Below are 19,606 nucleotides of genomic sequence, written 5' to 3'. Positions count from 1 at the left end.
GAGCGTCCTGCGCCCTCTGGCGAGGAGTCTGCACTGCTGTCCCTGTCTCCACCATCTGCTCTTGCTCACTTGTGAGTTGCGAGACACCAGGTGACAACACTACTCTATCTCGCGTGGCACCCACCGAGGTGTACGTATCTGAGCTGGTGCTGGGTGTGCTTATGTCTGGTAATGGTACACCCTCAGAGGTTGCAGGCTCCTCTGAGGAGTTGTCTTCCTCTTCCTCCTGGACAGTGGTGGAGGGGGGGGGTCTTAATGGGCCTGTGGGAGAGTAAAGAGATGAGTTAGATATGTCATATGAAGAATGGGTACAGATACCATTATGCACATGATGACCATTCAGTGGCTGCTGACATCAGTCACCAGATGTCCCACTCTCTCCATCTCCCACCTCCAGCTGCTCGGCAACTCCAGATATTTCTAAAGCAGCCTTCTCTGCTTTTGTAAGGTTTAAAAATGATGGAGGGCCACCGCCAGTTCTCTCCTTCTCCCTCTTATTTTGGGCTCTCTTTTCCTGCAAGGAGGGAAAGAAGAGAAGGTTGAGTGAGAGCGATGGAGCGAGTGTAAGGAATGGATGGGTTAGGTCTTTAGAGGGTGACTATGATGGAGTGGGGTGCCAAAGCCAAATGGTCTCCTTGTGTCTTGTTAATTGGTATGATTGCACGAGGATGAGGGTGAGTGTGAGGGATGGCTAGTGAGATGGGGATGTGATAATGTAGATAGAGGGATGGGTGGACGTGCAAGGTATGTTGGTGTGAGTAAGGGATAGTGTTGGGAAGGCAGAGTAGTGGCAATGTGATGAGAGGCACAGCAGGATGAAGGTGAGTGCGGCTTTGTACTCATGTTTCCTGATCTAATGAGATCATTGAAACGTTTGCGACACTGCACCCAGGTCCTCCTGACCACATCCATGCTGGTGGCCTCCTCTGCAATCTCCAACCAGACTGTTTTGGTCTCCTGGGGAGGTCTCTTCGGCCCATTGGAAGGGAAGAGGACCTCCCTGCGTGCTCTGAATTCCTCCATAAGTATATGGAGGGAGCCATCGGAGAACCTGGGTGCAACCCTCTGATTCTGTGCAGTCATTGTCAGTATTTGCAGCACTCCAATGCTGTAGTGCACTATGTTACATTGACATTCAAATCCAATGTGGCCATGGCCCCTTTAAAGATCCTGGCTGAAAAGACATCATTGACCCGCACCATTTAATTGGACCGGGATACGCGCAGGGCAGGCTTAATAAGCCCTATTAAGGGATTTTCAGCAGCGGGATGGAACCAGCAGTGGGGTTGCAACCCGCCATGGTCACTGCCTGCACCAGACCCGCCTAGGTAGGCAAAATTCCAGCCCAAGAAAAAGTTCAAGGCCTCGGGTGATTGTCTGTGTGGAGTTTGCACATTCTCCCCGTGTTTGCGTGGGTTTCCTCCGGGTGCTCCGGTTTCCTCCCACAGTCCAAAGATGTGCGGGTTAGGTTGATTGGCTATGATAAATTGACCCTTAGTGTTAGGGGGATTAAATACGTAGGGTTACGGGGATAAGGTGGGATGTGTGTTGGTGTAGGGGTTGCGGGGATCGGGTGGGATATGTGTCGGTGCAGGCTCGATGGGCCGAAATGGCCTCTATCTGCATTGTGGGGTTTCTGTGATTTCTGTGATTCTGTGATTATGAACTTATAGAAACATAGAAGATAGGAGCAGGAGTAGGCCATTCAGCCCCTCGAGCCCGCTCTGCCATTCAATGAGATCATGGCTGATCATCCAAATTCAGTACCCTGTCCCTGCCTTCTCCCCATATCCCTTGATCCCTTTAGCCTCAAGAAATATATCTAACTCCTTCTTGAATATATTTAATGAATTGGCCTCCACTGCCTTCTGTGGTAGAGAATTCCACAGGTTCACCACTCTCTGGGTGAAGAAATTCCTCCTCATCTCTGTCCTAAATGGCTTACCCCTTATCCGTAGACTGTGACCCCCTGGTTCTGGACCCCCCTGGCCATCGGGAACATCCTTCCTGCATCTAGTCTGTCTAGTCCTGTTAGAATTTTATAAGTTTCAATGAGATTCCCTCTCATTCTTCTAAACTCCCTTATAAGCTTATAATAAGCATACAACCGAGTGATATCATTCTGTGATTTCAAAAGCAGAAAAATATTGCACCTACTTTTAAAAAACACAACGGCTGATAAAGCACATTGCCTATTTTGATGAATGCAAAGCTGACCAGCTGCCTTTGAGAATCCCTGTCTCTTTGAACATAGCCATTCCCAGCAGTTGCGGCTGGAGTCGGCTGTGGGCGGCGCAGCCAATCAAATACTGGGAGCGGAGATCATCCAGTATCCCGGCAGGCTTTGCGGACTGCAGCCACAGGGCCGTTCTTGCATTTGCCACAAACCTGTAAATATTTGTGGACAAAAACAGAGGAGCGGTAAATTCGGGAGGACCAGAATGTCCCACTTTCTTGAGCAGTAGAGGATCAGGGCGGAGGGGTGCGCAGCGAGTTGGACTGGGTGTGCCCGGAGAAGGTTTCTCACTCTGTGTAACGAGCCGGCCGCAGCCTCTTCGATGGAAGCGGAAAAGATGTCGGCGAAGACCTTTCGCGTCAGCGACGGGGACTGGATTTGTCCCGATAAAAAGTAAGAAAAGAGTAATAATAATGATGATGCTAAATACCGTGAGTGCGCCGTGAGGGGGAGGCGGGCCGGGTGTTGGAATAGTGCGAGCACCAGGCGGAGTCAGTAACGTGGGATCGGGCCCGCCCGCCTGTCTGTCCGCGCCATCAATCAGCAGCAGCCGCCTCTCGGCAAACACAAGTTTCCTCATTTAAAGTGGACATTAAGTAATTATTTTAGTTTTTTTTAAAAACATTTTTAAATTTTTAGAACGTTTTACTACTTTAAATTGTACAATTTTTTTTAAATTTCTAACCGGATCTCTCTTGCATCTTCAGTGCTCACCTTTTGATGTCACTCTGCCCCCCTCTGCCATGCCCATGCGCATCCCTGCACCTTGCGTCTCCAACTCTTGCAAGTGCTGCGGCCTCGTTGCTATTTTTTAATTTATTCTAAAATTCCGGGCCTAGCCTTTTCGATGTGTGTGTGTCTGTCTGCCTGCAAATCCGAGCTGTACTTATCGCCCCAACCACGGTGTTGTTTTCATTCGCCGTGTTTGATATTGTGCAAACTGTGGGGTTGTTACAGCGCCTGGCTCTTGCACCTCATTTACAGTAGCGAATAACGCACAAGTTGGCAACGAAATGTATGATTTTTGACTTCTTTCCTATTATAAATTGGTGGCAAAATTGAAAGGAACAGTAACGGAAAAAAAGGTTGGCATCAACTGTTCTGGAAATGAATTTTTTTTGGACGTTTTGGTGATTGTAGCATGAATGTGATTTAAAGTAGTGTACATGAACACATGACACACACATGCAACTCTATGATCTGTTTATTTTCTTAGTCAATTTTGTTCTTGAGTTGAATCCTTGCTGAAGCACAGTACCACAGACACTGGCACTGTGCACTACTTCACCTAGTGACCTTTATTTGTGTTGGCTTCAATAGTGAGTGTTGGTAGGCAATCCTTCACCCTACAGTTTCCTCCTTTTTGCAGCAATGTTCACCTTGGATTAAGTGCTTTGGCAACCCCAAATCACAGGCTTTTCCTGTTGTTCATACCTTTTTTTGAGTTTTTTTCCATTTTATTTGTACACCTATAAGCAAAAACTTGTGAAGAAAAATACAAAAACTGTGAAATTACATTTTATTCACTAATTGGGAAAGTTTAATTGTGCCAGCTATGTGATGTGATTGAGTGGTGTCTGTAATGTCCACTACACATTACATTGTGGAAGCACACAGACCACCATCTGGAATGTGACAGCAAGCAGAAACTAAAAATCCAGTTGACTTGGCAGTTTCATTTTTCTTAATGAGAAACCTTTTGTTTGTGTGTGTGTGTGTGTGTGTGTTTGTTTGTGTGTGTGTGTGTGTGTTTGTGTGTGTGTGTGTTTGTGTGTGTGTGTTTGTGTGTGTGTGTGTTTGTGTGTGTGTGTGTGTGTGTGTGTGTGTGTGTGTGTGTGTGTGTGTGTGTGTGTGTGTGTGTGTGTGTGTGTGTGTGTGTGTGTGTGTGTGTGTGTGTGTGTGTGTGTGTGTGTGTGTGTGTGTGTGTGTGTGTGTGTGTGTGTGTGTATACACCACCCCCATATTCAGTCTATATATATATATATATATATATATATATATATATATATATAGAAATAGACTGAATATGGGGGTGGTGTTTGGAGAGGGGATGAAGGTTAGTGTGTGTTTAATTTTGTGGTCTTATCAGAATAATGCAGGTCCTATTATAACTGAGGTGATTATTAGTGCCTCTGAAATGGGCAGCATATTGATTGTGTATACTGTAAAGGTAACTAAGGAATTATTTCAGTCAGAATATTGTATCCATTTGCAAAAATGATGTTGAATTCTGTTCATAAGTTTTCTGTAGATTTTGAGAATCTACAAGTCCATTTTTAAAAAAACTGAGTATATCTGATTAGCCTTTTCAGATTGCCTTGTCAAATGTGATTTGAGTATCCAGTAATTATTAGCCAATAGGTTAATGCCACAACATTTTTGCTGACTAAGCTGAAATTGCCACTCTTTTCCATAGCCAGTGATGCACACTGCTTAATGTTGCACAAAATGGTAGTTAGATGTATCTGAACCAATGAAAAATTGACACAACATACACCTTTATTGCAGGCAAGCTTTTATAAATAATGGTGTATGATTGGTGAGTATCTGCAAAAGTAATTAAGCAAGTAACAACAATACAACTGGGACTCCAAGAATTTTGGTGGTAAACAAATCCAAGTGTTACCTATCCACTCTTAAAAGGGTAGTTACTTTTAACTTGCCACAGATGTGTAATAGCAAGTGTTGGTATGGAAATAGTGCTGGATTTCAAAGTGCATGTTTTGTACATGTTGGTTAAAATTGTGTAGAAGCTTAAATATTCAAAATTTGCTAACTGAAATCAAATTGCAAGTAGTCTGCCTATCTTTGTATATGTATAAAGGCTTAGAACTGAATAATTTCTGCAATTATCTTATTGAAAGTGTATTATTAAGTATTTCCAGTGTTCTGAATTTGTTGTGGCATTAGCTGTGATAGGTGAGAAGCTCTGGTTTATTAGGGACAGTTGCAGACAAGCTTGGGAATAATTATATTGGCTTTAGAAAGTGAGGAGTTGTGCCAATAATGACTATTAGGAAGGAAAATATTGAAGATTTTGGAGGGTAATTGGTACTTGGGATATGGTTGTAGAGAAAGGAAATTGAGTAATCGAGGAAATAATAGGGTATTGCGTGTTTGGGGGCATACTAAGAATTTGGGTTGATTGGGTGGAGGATAAATGTGTAAAATTCATGCTTAGATTTGCCCTAATGTTGGACACTGAAGCAATATATAGTTTTTTTTAAATAAGGCTTTGTGTGAGCGCAAAATTATTGTTCTGATTGAACAGCTGTTGTAGTTTTTTTTTGTGTTCTAACAACACTTGTAGAAAGCGTATTAATCTGAAGGAGATGCAGGTCAAAAGATTGTGTATCTGCATTTAATGTTAAACCTTTTTTATTACATTTTTGAAGCAAACTATATCCTTGTCTTTTGTTGACTGAAATGGTCAATATTAATTGTGTACACCTGTGAGAAAAGACAAATGGAATGGCAGACACGGGGGTCGATTTTCCCGAAGAAGGCGGGACTATAAGTTTCGGGTTTTAGACCCACCTACATCGACATCCGGCTAATCCGCGCGATTTTCCCTTGATGAGCCCACCCAGTGGGCTCAGCAGGCCAATTAAGGGCCACCTGGCAACAGGTGACGTCACAGACTGCAATTTCATCTGTCAAGAGTTCTTGACAGATGAAATATCAGTGTTTCACAGCTGTTTGAAGCTGCCAAACACTGACAGTCTGAGTTCTAACATGAGTCCTTCTGCACAGACTCAGTTAGAACTCTCAGCAGCACTCAAAGCTGAAGGCTGTCACTTTTGACAGCTCGCAGCCATTCAGCTTTAAGTGCCGGCTGAGTGATGCGCTCCCGACGCCTACAGGAAGAAAGGCTGTTAAGGTAAGTAAAAGTTCTTTACACACTTTAGACACACCAAACACACTTACCTTTGCACTCATGCACCCATCACTCACCTGAACACCGACATCGCGACCCCTCCAACTTCTTCAACCCGACGGCCCGCCTGCTCTAACCTGGCGTGGTTTGGAGCCGTCGAGAATCCCACACGACACCCCTCAAAATAGGGATTAGGCTAAAAACTGCCTGTTAACAGGCAGTTAATTGGCACTAATCCCTTCCCACCTGGGGTCGGCGGGTCCCAGCGTGGGGCGGGTACCTGTCGCCTCTGAAACTTGCGTGGAGTGGGGTTTTGGGCGGGGATGGTGTCGGGACCCCCGAATTCGGGATTCCCCCCCCCCCCCCCCACACGCCTGAAACCGTGCCTGACGGCTCCAGGAAAATCGACCCCAGGGTCTTTTAGTCTAATCTGAGAATTTTGAATGAAAATGATGCCATTTTGAGGAAAGCAGATATAACTGGTGGAAGGAGGGAAACTGGTTGAGATTGAGGGTATCTCTGGCCTCTTGGCACCTTTTTAAAGAGTAAGTAGAAGTGAATACAGGGTTATGGTGAGGTGTGTGACAACATAATGAAGTGGAAGAGAGGAAACCGGATTTGAACAGGTAACTCAAAGGGGAAGAGGTGGGGAGAGTGGAGGAATGGTAAAGCAGGGAAAGTTAATGGGTATGGGATGTGATGGGAGCTGGGGGTAGTGGTTGTGGGGGTGGCGAGAATGGATGGGAAGGGAAGACTGCTGCTGAAGGGAGCAATTTTCCCATACCCTCCACTCTAAATGTAACCTGCATTTGTTGGTAGCTTTTTTCTTCTGTTTTATGACCTATTTAAGAAAGTGGTACTTTCCCTAAAGTTATGTGACCGGCTGCATTACTATTTCGCCCCCCACCCACAAGACATTTAGAAATTTTCACAAATGACCTCTGAAACCTGCCCATCTGTTCAAAATGTTAAATTAGTACAGAAATCCCTAGAAAGCCCCAAAAGCAAATTTAGTCAAAGTTGCAGTCTGCAACACAAAAAGCAGTCTGTAGCAGACTTGTTTTTAAATGGGCCACCCCACATGTACCTTATCACATTGTAAACTGGTCTTTGAGTTTGGCGCTCCTAAAATTAGCTAGTACCTTCATAAAACATTTATTCTCCCTCCACTTACATTTACCAAAAACAAACCATTCACCTTATTGCCTCAGACAACAGAATCGGCAAATGAATGTGGGCAAAAGTTGGGTGCGCAAGCATATTCAAGTCCTCTGATGTAAACAGAGAATGAAGTGAGTGCAACATCTTGCTGACTATTCGTGAGCACAAACTGCTCGTCCGTATCCTAGCAGCTGTCATCTCTTAGTTTCTTCTCGTGAAGGCAGGAGGGGCTAAGCCACCCACCATGGGGATGAAACTCTGGTCTCTTTCTCCTTCCATGTAGAGTAAAAAAAATTGGGCCTCCTCTCGCCACTACTGCTCTGCTAAAGAGAAACGTTATACCCCACCCCATCTGTCACTGAGATACAACTGGGCTGCCTTAAACCCATCCCCCCACCCCCCCCCCCCCAAATCCAGTACTATATAAAAATATAAGGGCAGAATTTATGACTTAACATGGGGGCTGAATTATGTCTGCACACCCTGGTTCAATTGCCCCTGTCTTCTAACCCTGGCCCTGCAGGTTACTGAAGATTACGTTTGGCCTTGACTCCGTGTGCAACACCACAGGAGATTGACTGACTAGTATATTAAACTTGCTATGTATCTCGTATACTCTTTGGGTATGAACATTCTGTTATACCTCAAGATGGCATCTTGAAAGATTTATAAAGCCACCAGATAGTCACTAGATTTTAACCAAAATTATTCTCTTTTCCTGCCCCCAAGTCATTCTTTTGTCAGGTCTTTTTAAAGTTTTTCCATCCTCAAATTTTAAAAATGAAAAAGATTTTTATTTAAGCTGTATTTGAACTGGAATTGCAATTTATGGCTTCCCAAAAACCCTTGCTTGCTGTTCCTGTCCTACATTCCAACAGTGTTGAAGATTACTTATGTAAAACTTGTTGCCTTTTACATACACTCAAATACATTTGAGTAAATAATGTTATATCTTACACAGTTCAAAATGTGATGTACGACTAAGTTTGTTTTTTTCTCTTCTGTTTCCTTGCTAATATTAGACATTTCTGCTCTTTCTTTCACCCATCACCCCAATGATTTTACCTGTTTTTAAAATTTCCAAATTAACTAAATATTTGGGGGAAATATTTAAAAAAAAAAAACAAAAAAAAACAAAACAAAACTACAGCTCTCAATGAGTAATATTAAGGTGGTGCAAAATGTTGGAGCACTAAGATACAAGCTCAATTTCCCTTCACTCTGCTAGAATTCCAAGCAGGGATGTGATCCTGCAGATGGTAACTGGTGACCAGGAGCTGTCTTACAGGAGTGGGAGGATCAGATCTGGCATTTGATCAGGCCATTCCTGCCACCTGGAACTTTGGGCACTAGGAAATGTGTAGATTGGGAGAAAGTACAAAGGAGAAAAACAGGGAAAAGATAACATTTGGGCAATCTTGTTCATTCATTAGAATGAGCCTAAAGTCACCCCTCCCAGTGAAGTGCAGCATCCAGCTGATTCTTAAATCACTCCAGGGATTTTGCCTCAAATATTCTCTTGATCTCTGTGAAGAACTTGATATCCATCCAAAATGTACCTCTTTTTACTTATTTTGAATGTGTGTGACCCTCGTTCTACTCTCTCAAGTAGTGCTTCCAATTTGTACTTTCCATACTGTTTACTGTCTTGCATGCTTCTATAAGATCACCTCTCAAAAGCTGAAAAGTTAAAGTTCTCCTATCTCTCCTAATTCAGGCATCTATCACCAGAGATCAGTCTTGTGATTTTCTCTGCATTGCCGCCATTGATTAGATGTCCCCTTTGTGTCTTGATGACCGTACTGAAGATGTGGTCTTGCCAGTTTAATTGTGACTTCTTCTGAGTTGTATTCTACTATTTTGGCTGTGTAGTTTAACATTTTATTGACTTTTTTTGATTGCTGCTCTGTACTGGTTGGACATGTTGAGTGTCTAAGACTCCTAGATCTCTTTCAGCTTCATTCTTCACTATTTCAGCACCGTTCATGGTGTGAGTATTGTCCATTTTTACTGCCTATGTACAGTACTTTACACTTGTATGTACTAAGTTTTATCTACCATTGTTCTGCCCACTTGAGTGTTTTATCCAACTTGTACTGTAATTTTTGGCCTGCCTTCTCTGATTCCGCTGCTCCTAGTTTAATATAATCTGCAAACTTGAGCAATTTGCATTGGACTTCAGCATCTTAAGTCATTATATAAATTAGAAACAGTAATGGTCCCAACACCAATACCTGGGGCACCTCACTCAGTACTCCCACACCCAGGTGTAACCCCTCTAATGAGTATCTATTGTTTTCTGTCCTTCAGGTAATTTCTTATCCATACCTAAGATTTGCCCTGAATTACCACAGCTTTGAGGTTAACTAGAACAACAACTTCCATTTTATATAGCGCCTTTAATGTAGAAAACCATCCTGAGATACTTCAGCTGGATAAGGAAAATGTATGTGCCAAGATAAAGGAGGATATATTGAGGGGTGACAGGAAGCTTGGTCAGAGGTGGATTTTAAGGAGGGTCTTTAAAGGAGGGGGGGGGGGGGAAAGGGAAGAGAGGCAGAGGTGTTTACGGAAGGAATTTGTGTATGGGGCGGAGACAGTTAAAGGCACGGCTGCCAATGGTGGAGCCAAGGGAGAAGGGGATGCACAATAGGCCAAAGTCAGGAACTGTGAGTTTTAGGATATTGTAGTGCTGGGGGAAGTTGGAGGTGGGGCAGGGTGAGACTGGGCAGAATTAAACACAAGATTTAAACTTTTACTGTTTAAGTACTGAAATAAATTGTTACTGTTACGTTTTCTGTCTGGCTATGTATTTTACTAGGTATCTCCTTACCTATCTGATCGCCATTTTAAAGTGTTTTTGTATGTTCTCATCCCAGTGAATCACATCCCCTTTCTGCTTGCCAAATCTGTGGAGGTCATTTTTCCTTTTTATTTCACTTTGTTGATTCGTTTACTAATTCATTAGGGTCATGCATGTTTAACTTAAGTTTGCTGGTATTGGGTATGTATTTATCTCGTATGCTCAACTTTGTGTCTTTTAAATATGATCCATTTTCCTCTACTAAAATGTTGTTGTACAATGTCCTCTCTCTTTTCCCCCCCCCCCCCAATCAATTTGTTTAAGTTGTTCCCTCATTTCTTTCAGATTAGCCCTTTTAAAGTTCTATACCCAGTTACTGGTCTTTGTCTTAAAATACACACATTCCAAAAATGCTTTTGATCGGCTAGTTTGTCAGTACAGGAAACTCTTTTTGGTATCTGGCACCGATGGGACCAGGATGGTGCCGGTTGATTAAAAATTCTGGATGATGGAGAGGGTTATCTACCGAGGCTATTTTTAAGAGTCAGACTCCTGTTACTGAGGTGTTCTGACTTCTGACAGTGCCAAGAAGCCGAGTAGTGGCAGTTTGGAGAACTACCCTCACTGACTAACTCGGCCACCGCAGGAGACTCGAACTCTGCAACATTGCCGGTTATTGAGGTGTTTTCGGAGTATGAATTTTGCCGGTTAATAGAGAATTCCGGATATTTAGGTGCCGCTTAAATGAGAGTTTCCTGTATTGTGGTGTTTCTTGTTAATATTGCATTGCTAAAGGATAACTGCCAGAGAGATTTATTCAACTGTTACAGCACTGAGGAAAAAGTAAAGTTCTAAACCATTGTTCCATATATCTCAAAAATCAAATGTCCTTGTAATGGGGATCAATTGTCATTTTATGCTGCTCAATGCTATAGGGTTTTTTAAATTTAAGATTGAATAGTATACAGACTTTAATTGGAAACATTATTTCAAGGTAGTAAGTTAGATTACTTTAAGTGGGCTTTTGTTTACTATTGATACAAGTATTTTTTAAATATTAGCAGGCATTCACATTTCCATCAACAGGATTGTCCTGAAATCTATATTTCCTGCCATAATTCTGCTATCTTTGAGTAGCTGAAAGAAATATATTCCCTCTTCATAGAGTTACAGTTGTATAAATTTCTTATCACACTGTTTCTTATAACAATACATTCCAAATACTGCTAGGCCTAGGTAGCAAACTCTGGTGCTAGGCAACTGGGTGGGCACTAATTTATTTGCGTTTATCTGCACAGTAAAATGAATGCTAATACAAAAGCAAAATACTGTGGATGCTGGAAATCTGAAATAAAAACAAAATGCTGGAAATACTCAGCAGGTCAGGCAGCGTCTGTGGAGAGAGAAACAGTTAATGTTTCAGGTCAGTGACCCTTCATCAGGACTGGAAAAAGCTGGCGATCGAACAGGTTTTTAAGCAAGGGCAGGGAAAGGGGGGAGGGGAGGACAGGAAAGAACAAAAAGGAAGGTCTGTGATGGGATGGAAGGCAGGAGAGATTAAGAGACATTAAGTGATGTATTTTAAGAAAAGACAAAGACCAGGAACTGGGTATAGAACTTTAAAAGGATTCATCTGAAAGAAATGAGGGAACAACTTCAACAAATTGATTGCTAAATGAATGCTAATGTGGGTGTTCGTTTAGCGTCACTGTTGTGGAGAGACAGTTGAAGTCTTTTTCAAAGTCAGTGATGTCCATTGGAATTACAGGAAACTTTTTTTTATCCAGCACCAATGGGACCGGCATGGTGCCGGTTCATCAAAAATTCCGGATAACCGAAAGCTATAGTAAAAGATACGGAGAGCTGAGAGCTCTGTATAAAGCAACAAACCCTGTTGCTTAGCAACAGGTTCAAAATAATGGTCACAAGTTCCAAGCGTCTCTGTAGCTTAGCAACAGCTGCAGCCACACCCTTGCACAGCAACAGATCGAGGAAGGCAAGTACGATATGAAGTAAAACTTACCTGAACCTACTCCTGAATTTTGCCAGTTAACCGAGATTTCCAGTTATTTAGGTGCCGGTAAATCGAAAGTTTCCTGTAATGGGAATGTGTTTTGGGCTTTAAGTTCAACACAAAACTCCTGTTTACTGGAGTGTTGCCACTTATCATTTCCCCGTGTATTAAGAGGAAACGGTGTAATATTGTAGTGACCACAGTTGCTTACCATATCTCCAGATCAGTGAATGTTTGTTACTGGAAAATATGCACTCTTAAACATTGTTTTTCTGTACAGCTGAAACCATCAAAAATAGATATAGAGAAGCATTCTGTGTACTGATAAAGTCTGAGAAAGAAATGTAATATACTTCCAAATAGAAACCACCTGAAGTCCTATTTAAATGAGCAATATTGACTCCTGAGTTAAGATTGTGTGCAGTTTTGGTCGCCTTTATCTGAGGAAGGATGTTCTTGCCATGGAGGGAGTGCAGCGAAGATTCACCAGACTGATACCTGGGATGGTAGGAATGACGTATGAGGAGAGATTGGGTCGATTGGGCTTGTATTCGCTAGAGTTTAGAAGAATGAGAGGGGATCTCATTGAAACTTATAAAATTCGAACAGGATTAGACAGACTAGATGCAAGAAGGCTGTTCCCGATGGTGGGGGAGTCTAGAACCAGGGATCACAGTCTAAGGATAAGGGGTAAGCCATTTAGGACTGAGATGAGGAGGAGTTTCTTCACCCAGAGAGTGGTGAACCTGTGGAATTCTCTACCACACAAGGCAGTTGAGGCCAACTCATTAAAGTATATTCAAGAAGGAGTTCGATATATTTCTTAAAGCTAAAGGGATATGGGGAGAAAGCAGGGACAGGGTACTGAATTTGGATGATCGGCCATGATCTCATTAAATGGCAGAACAGGCTCGAGGGGCCGAATTGCCTACTCCTGCTCCTATCTTCTATGTTTCTATGTAAGATGTATCTTGGTAGAAAGCTATTCACTCATAGCTTTTACATTTCTGTCTTTTAGATGTGGAAATGTCAACTTTGCAAGAAGAGCAAACTGTAACAGATGTGGAAAAGGTAAGTGGTGCTAGATTTTATCCAGGCTGCTGGCTTAATTGCTAGGATTTAAGTAAAATATTTATTTCATTTTTCTTTGCACTTTTATTCCCTCTCCTTCTGAAGTTATTGATTGCTTTTCAGGACACAGTACCTTGGGCATCTTGCAGTACTTTGCTCAGGTGGTCATTTTCTATGTGTGAGCCTTAACAGTAAGTTTTAGCTGGCTATTCTACCACAGGACGCGATGACCAAACCTGATCCCATACTCGCAAGAAAGGAGCATTTCCAGACTCTCTAAGTGTTCTATCATGGGCTTCCCTCCAATGCTAATGTTGATCACCTGATTTAGGAAATGCTAACATACATGCATAGAAATACATAAGTTAAACACAGAAATAGGCCATTTGGCCCAGCCAGTCCATGTCGGTGTTCACCCTCCAGGTGAGCAATTTGTTCTAATGTCACTTACCCACCCTGTTCCAATATCCCTTCAGCCCTCTTTCCTTCCTCCACCTATCCAACCTAATCTTGAATATTTCTGTCTCTAATATTAACCCTGGAAACTAATTCCACAGCTTCACATAATAACATAAGAAATAGGAGCAGGAGTAGGCCATTCGGCCCTTCGAGCCTGCTCCGCCATTCAATGAGATCATGGCTGATCTTCTGCCTCAATTCCATTCACCGGCCCTATCGCCATATCCCTTGATGCCCTTACTAGCCAGAAATCTATTGACTTCTGTTTTGAATATGCCCAATGACTGAGCCTCCACAGCCCTCTGGGGTAGAGAATACCAAAGATTCACCACCCTCTGAAGAAATTTCTTCTCATCTCAGTCCTGAATGACCTACCCTTTATCCTGAGGCTGTGGCCCCTGGTTCTAGACTCCCCAGCCAAAGGGAGACAGTCTCCCAGCATCCACCCTATCAAGCCCTGTAATAATTTTGTATGCTTCAATGAGATCCCCTCTCATTCTTCTGAATTCAAGAGCATACAGGCCTAGTTTACTCAATTTCTTCTCATGCAACAGTCTCGCCATCCCAGGAATCAATCTCGTGAACCTTCGTTGCAATCCCTCTATGGCAAGTATATCCTTCCTTGGGTAAGGAGACCAAAATTGTACACAGTACTCCAGGTGTGGTCTCATGAAGCCCTATATAATTGGAGTAAGACTTCTTTACTCCTGTACTCAAATCCTCTTGTAATGAAGGCCAGCATACCATTTGCCTTCCTAATGGCTTGCTGCACCTGCACATTCACTTTCAGTGACTCGTGTACAAGGACACCCAGGTCCCTTTGAGCATCTGCATTCCCCAATCTTTCACCATTTAGGAAATACTCTGCCTTTCTGCTTTTTCTACCAAAGTGGATAACTTCACATTTATCCACATTATAATCCATCTGCCATGTTCTCACCCACTCACTGAGCCTGTCGAGATCCCCTTGAAGCCTCTTCACGTCCTCTTCGCAACTGACACTGCCACCTAGCTTTGTGTCATCAGCAAATTTGGAAATGTTACATTTAGTCCCCTCATCCAAATCATTGATGTAGATTGTGAATAGCTGGGGCCCAAGCACCGATCCTTGCGGTAGCCCACTCGTCACAGCCTGCCATCCTGAAAAAGACCCGTTTATCCCTACTCTTTGTTTTCTGACTGTTAACCAATTCTCAATCCATGCTAGTATATTACCCCCAATTCCATGTGCCCTAATTTCATTCACCAACCTCTTGTGTGGGACTTTATCGAAAGCCTTCTGAAAATCCAAATATACCGCATCTACAGGTTCCCCTTTGTCTACTCCACTAGTTACATCCTCAAAGAACTCCAATAGGTTTGTCAAACAGGATTTCTCTTTCATAAATCCATGTTGACTCTGCCCAATCTTACTATTAGTTTCTAAGTGCCCAGTTATTGCATCCTTTATAATCAATTCCAGCATTTTCCCAACTACTGATGTGAGGCTAACAGGTCCGTAGTTCCCCGTTTTCTCTCTTCCCTCCTTTCTTAAATAGCGGGGTTACATTTACTATCCTCCAATCTGCAGGAACCGTTTCAGAATCTATAGAATTTTGGAAGTTGACAACCAATGCGTCCACTATCCCAATGGCCACCTCTTTCAAAACCCAAGGATGTAGGTCATCCGGTCCTTGAGATTTATCGACTTTTAGTCCCATTAATTTTGCTAGTACTGTTTTTATTACTAATAATTTCTTTAAGTTCCTCATTCTCGCTACACCCTTGGTTTTCTCTTATTTCTGGGAAGTTATTTGTGTCTTCCTCCATGAAGACAGAAACAAAGTATTTATTTAATTTCTCTGCCATTTCCTCATTCCCCATTATAAATTCTCCCATCTCTGACTGTAAAGGACCTACATTTACATTCGCCAGTCTTTTCCTTTTCACGTACCTAATAGAAGCATTTACAAGCGGTTTTTATATTTTTTGCTAGTTTGTGCTCATATTCCATTTTCCCTTTCTTTATCAATTTCTTGGTCCCCCTTTGCTGGTTTCTGAAAAGATCCCAATCTTCAGGCTGACCATTTTTTTTGGCAACTTTATAAGCTTCCTCCTTTGACTTAATACTACCTTTAATTTCTTTTGTTAGCCATGGTTGGATCACTTTTCCTTTTGGGTTTTTATGCCCTAGAGGAATATATGTTGCAAATTATGCATTATTTCCTTGAATGTTAGTCATTGTATGACCACCTTCATACCTTTTTAGTGTAGTCTCCCAATCTACCATGGCCAGCTAGTCCCTCATACCCTTGTAGTTTCCTCTGTTTAGATTGAAGACCTTAGTTTCAGATTGGACTACATCACTCTCAAACTTAATATAAAATTCAATCATATATGGTCACTTGTCCCTAAAGGCCCCTTTACCACAAGATTATTGATTAGCCCTTTCTCATTACGCAGTATCAGATGCAGAATAGCCTGTTTCCTGGTTGGTTCCTCCACATACTGATCCAGGAAACCATCTCGCATGCATTCCAAGAATTCGTCCTCTATCATTGGTGGTAATTTGATTTGCCCAGTCAATATGTAGATTAAAGTCCCCCATGATTACCATATTGCCCTTGTTACATGCACTTCTAATCTCTTGATTGATACTGTGCCCTACATTGCCACTACTGTTTGGTGGGAGTTGTGTATAGGCCACCAATGTTTTCTGCCCTTTGCTGTTTCTTAGCTCCACCTAAACTGATTCACAACTCTATGTAAAGAAGTTTCTCTTGCCATCTGTTCTAACTTCCTTCCCCTACTTGCCTTGGGGGGGGGGGGGGGGAAGGAAATCAAGCAATGCTATATCTTTACAAACCGCAACACTGCTTTTCAACAGCTTTTTAAAGGTGCCAGTTGGCGGCCTCATTTGTTCTCTCAGAGCATGTTCCATATATCCACTATCCTGTGGGATTTTCTAACCATGCTACAGCTTGGACATTTTGTACATGTGATCTCTAGTTCTATGCTCATTGTCCATGGTAAATAGCTTGGTATCTAAACCTTTTTTTATTTTGATGACTTGTGTATCTGTTCAATTTCTGTATACAGTGAAAGTAGGTTTAGTTGTTTGAGCTTTTTTTTGACATCTACAAGTGCACAGTTCTAGCAGGGATTGCAATTCAACCAACCCAGGGATAATGAGGTCAAAAGCAAGGAAGTTATACTAAACCTTTATAAAACACTGGTTCGGCCTTGGCTGGATCTATATCCACCAGAGTACACATTATGCTAAACCTATATAAAACACTAGTTTGGGCCCAGCTGGAGTACTGTGTTCAATTCTGGATACCACACTTTAGGAAGAATGTCAAGGCCTTGGAGAGGGTGCAGAACAGAATTACTAGAATGGTACCAAGGATGAGGGACTTCAGTTGTGTGGAGAAGCTGGGGTTCTACTTAGAGCAGAGAAGGTTAAGAGGAGATTTGATAGAGGTGTTCAGAATCATGAACGGTTATGATAGAGTAAATAAGGAGGAACTGTTTCCAGTGGCAGAAGGGTCACTAACCAGCGAACACAAATTTAAAGTGATTGGCAAAAGGACCAGAGGCGATACGAGATTTTTTTTACGCAGTGAGTTGTGATCTGGAATCCACTGCCTGAAAGGATGGTGGAAGCAGGTTTAGTAGTAACTTTCAATGGGGAATTAGATAAATACTTGAAGGGAGAAAAATTACAAGGGAATGGGACTAATTGGATGGCTCTACCAAAGAGCCGGCACAGGCACAATGGGCTGCATGGTGTGCTGTATAATTCTATGAATTGTAATAACTCTATCGCTACTTCTTGTTACGTGTAGGGATATTATTTGTCCTGGTGGGGATTCTGGTTTAATTTATGTTGTATGCTGAAGTTAGATTCAATTCACAAAAGGTTAATTCTCAGACTTGAGCCATTTAGGCTCTTGATTAGGACAATCAAGATGGCATACTTTAGCATACCACATTACTGTTGAGGTAATAGGGAGCCATTGAGCACATTGCATAGCAGTTCAATTCTGCATGGGTCTTGGCTAAAATACTTCGACCCTATTCCCACTAAACTGCTGACCACCCACCTTCCTTTTCTGGCCCCCATGTTAGCTGACATTGTTAATGGTTCGCTCTCCAAGTACTGTCCCCCTCTAATTCAAATCTGCTGTCATCACCCCTCTCCTGAAAACAACAACCCTTGACCCCTCTGTCCTTGCAGGCTACCACCCCATCTCCAACCTCCCTTTCCTCTCGAGTCCTTGAACGTGTCGTCGCCTCCCAAATCCATGCCCATCTTTCCCGCAACTCCATGTTTGAATCCCTCCAATCCAGTTTCAGCCCCTGCCACAGTACTGAAACAGCTCTCATCAAAGTCACAAATGATATCCCTTGTGACTTGTGATAAAGGTAAACTATCCCTCCACATCCGTCTCGACTTGTCTGCAGCCTTTGACACGGTTAACCACTCCATCCTCCTCCAACGCCTCTCCACCATCCTCTAACTGGGTGGGACTGCACTCGCCTGGTTCAATTCTTATCTATCCAATCGTAGCCAGAAAATCACCTGCAATGTCTTCTCTTCCCACTCCGGCATCGTTTCCTCTGGTGTCCCCCAAGGATCTATCCTTAGTCCTCTCCCATTTCTTATCTACATGTTGCCCCTTGGCGACATCATCCGAAGACACTGCGTCAGTTTCCACATGTACGCTGACAACACCCAGCTCTACCTCACCACCACTTCTCTCGACCCCTCCACTGTTTCTGAATTTACACACTGCTTGTCTGACATCCAGTATTGGATGAGCAGAAATTTTCTCCAATTAAAAGGCATTTGACAAGGTGCCACACAAAAGATTATTGCTTAAGATAAAAAATCACGGGATTGGGGGTAATATTCTGGCATGGATAGAGGATTGGCTATCTAACAGAAGGCAGAGAGTTGGGATAAATGGTTCATATTCAGACTGGCAATCAGTAACCAGTGGTGTTCCGCAGGGGTCAGTGCTGGGTCCCCAACTCTTTACAATCTATATTAACGATTTGGAGGAGGGGACCGAGTGTAACACGTCAAAGTTTGCAGATGATACTAAGATGGGAGGGAAAGTAGTGAGTGAGGAGGACATAAAAAACCTGCAAGGGGACATAGACAGGCTAAGTAAGTGGGCAGAGATTTGGCAGATGGAATACAATACTGGAAAGTGTGAGGTTATGCACTTTGGCAGGAAAAATCGTAGAGCAAGTTATTATCTTAATGGCAAGAAACTTGAAAGTACTGAAGTACAAAGGGATCTGGGGGTCCTGGTGCACGAAACTCAAAAGGTTAGTATGCAGGTGCAGCAAGTGATTAAGAAGGCCAATGGAATGTTGGCTTTCATTGCTAGGGGGATAGAATATAAAAATAGGGAGGTATTGCTTCAGTTGTACAAGGTATTGGTGAGACCGCACCTGGAATACTGCATACAGTTTTGGTGTCCATACTTAAGAAAGGACATACTTGCTCTCGAGTCAGTACAAAGAAGGTTCACTCGATTAATCCCGGGGATGAGGGGATGGACATATGAGGAGAGGTTGAGTAGATTGGGACTCTACTCATTGGAGTTCAGAAGAATGAGAGGCGATCTTATTGAAACATATAAGATTATGAAGGGGTTGGATCGGGTGGATGCAGGGAGGATGTTCCAGATGATGGGTGAAACTAGAACTAGGGGGCATAGTCTTAGAATAAGGGGCTGCTCTTTCAAAACTGAGATGAGGAGGAACTACTTCACTCAGAGGGTGGTAGGTCCATGGAATATGCTGCCCCAAAAAGCTGTCGAAGCTACATCATTACATAAATTTAAAACAGAAATAGACAGTTTCCTAGTAGAAAAGGGAATTAAGGGTTACGGGGAGCGGGCAGGAATTTGGACATGAGTCTAGGTTCGGATAGGTCATGGCCCTGTGGGTAGCGGAGCGGGCCCAGGGGCCGCGTAGCCTGATCCTGCT

The 19,606-nt window shown here is 42.8% G+C and overlaps 1 protein-coding gene across 1 annotated transcript in view; it reads left to right on the top strand.

Annotated features, from left to right (window-relative positions):
• Nucleotides 1-2,318: 2,318 nt before the first annotated feature.
• zranb2 (zinc finger, RAN-binding domain containing 2) overlaps nucleotides 2,319-19,606 on the top strand; it is a 51,786-nt gene continuing 34,498 nt past the window's right edge. The window contains exons 1-2 of the mRNA XM_085982784.1: nucleotides 2,319-2,629; nucleotides 13,110-13,162. Coding sequence (XP_085838910.1) covers nucleotides 2,559-2,629; nucleotides 13,110-13,162 — 124 coding nt within the window. The 5' untranslated portion in view covers nucleotides 2,319-2,558. The remainder of the gene's footprint in view (nucleotides 2,630-13,109; nucleotides 13,163-19,606) is intronic.

The sequence above is a fragment of the Somniosus microcephalus genome, chromosome 3 (assembly GCF_052327205.1).
Source record: "Somniosus microcephalus isolate GS21.2 chromosome 3, FLI_Smic_1.0, whole genome shotgun sequence".
NCBI classification, from domain to species: Eukaryota; Metazoa; Chordata; class Chondrichthyes; order Squaliformes; family Somniosidae; genus Somniosus; species Somniosus microcephalus.
Note: the sequence above shows the minus strand (reverse complement) of the source record. Positions and strands in the feature narration are given on the sequence as shown.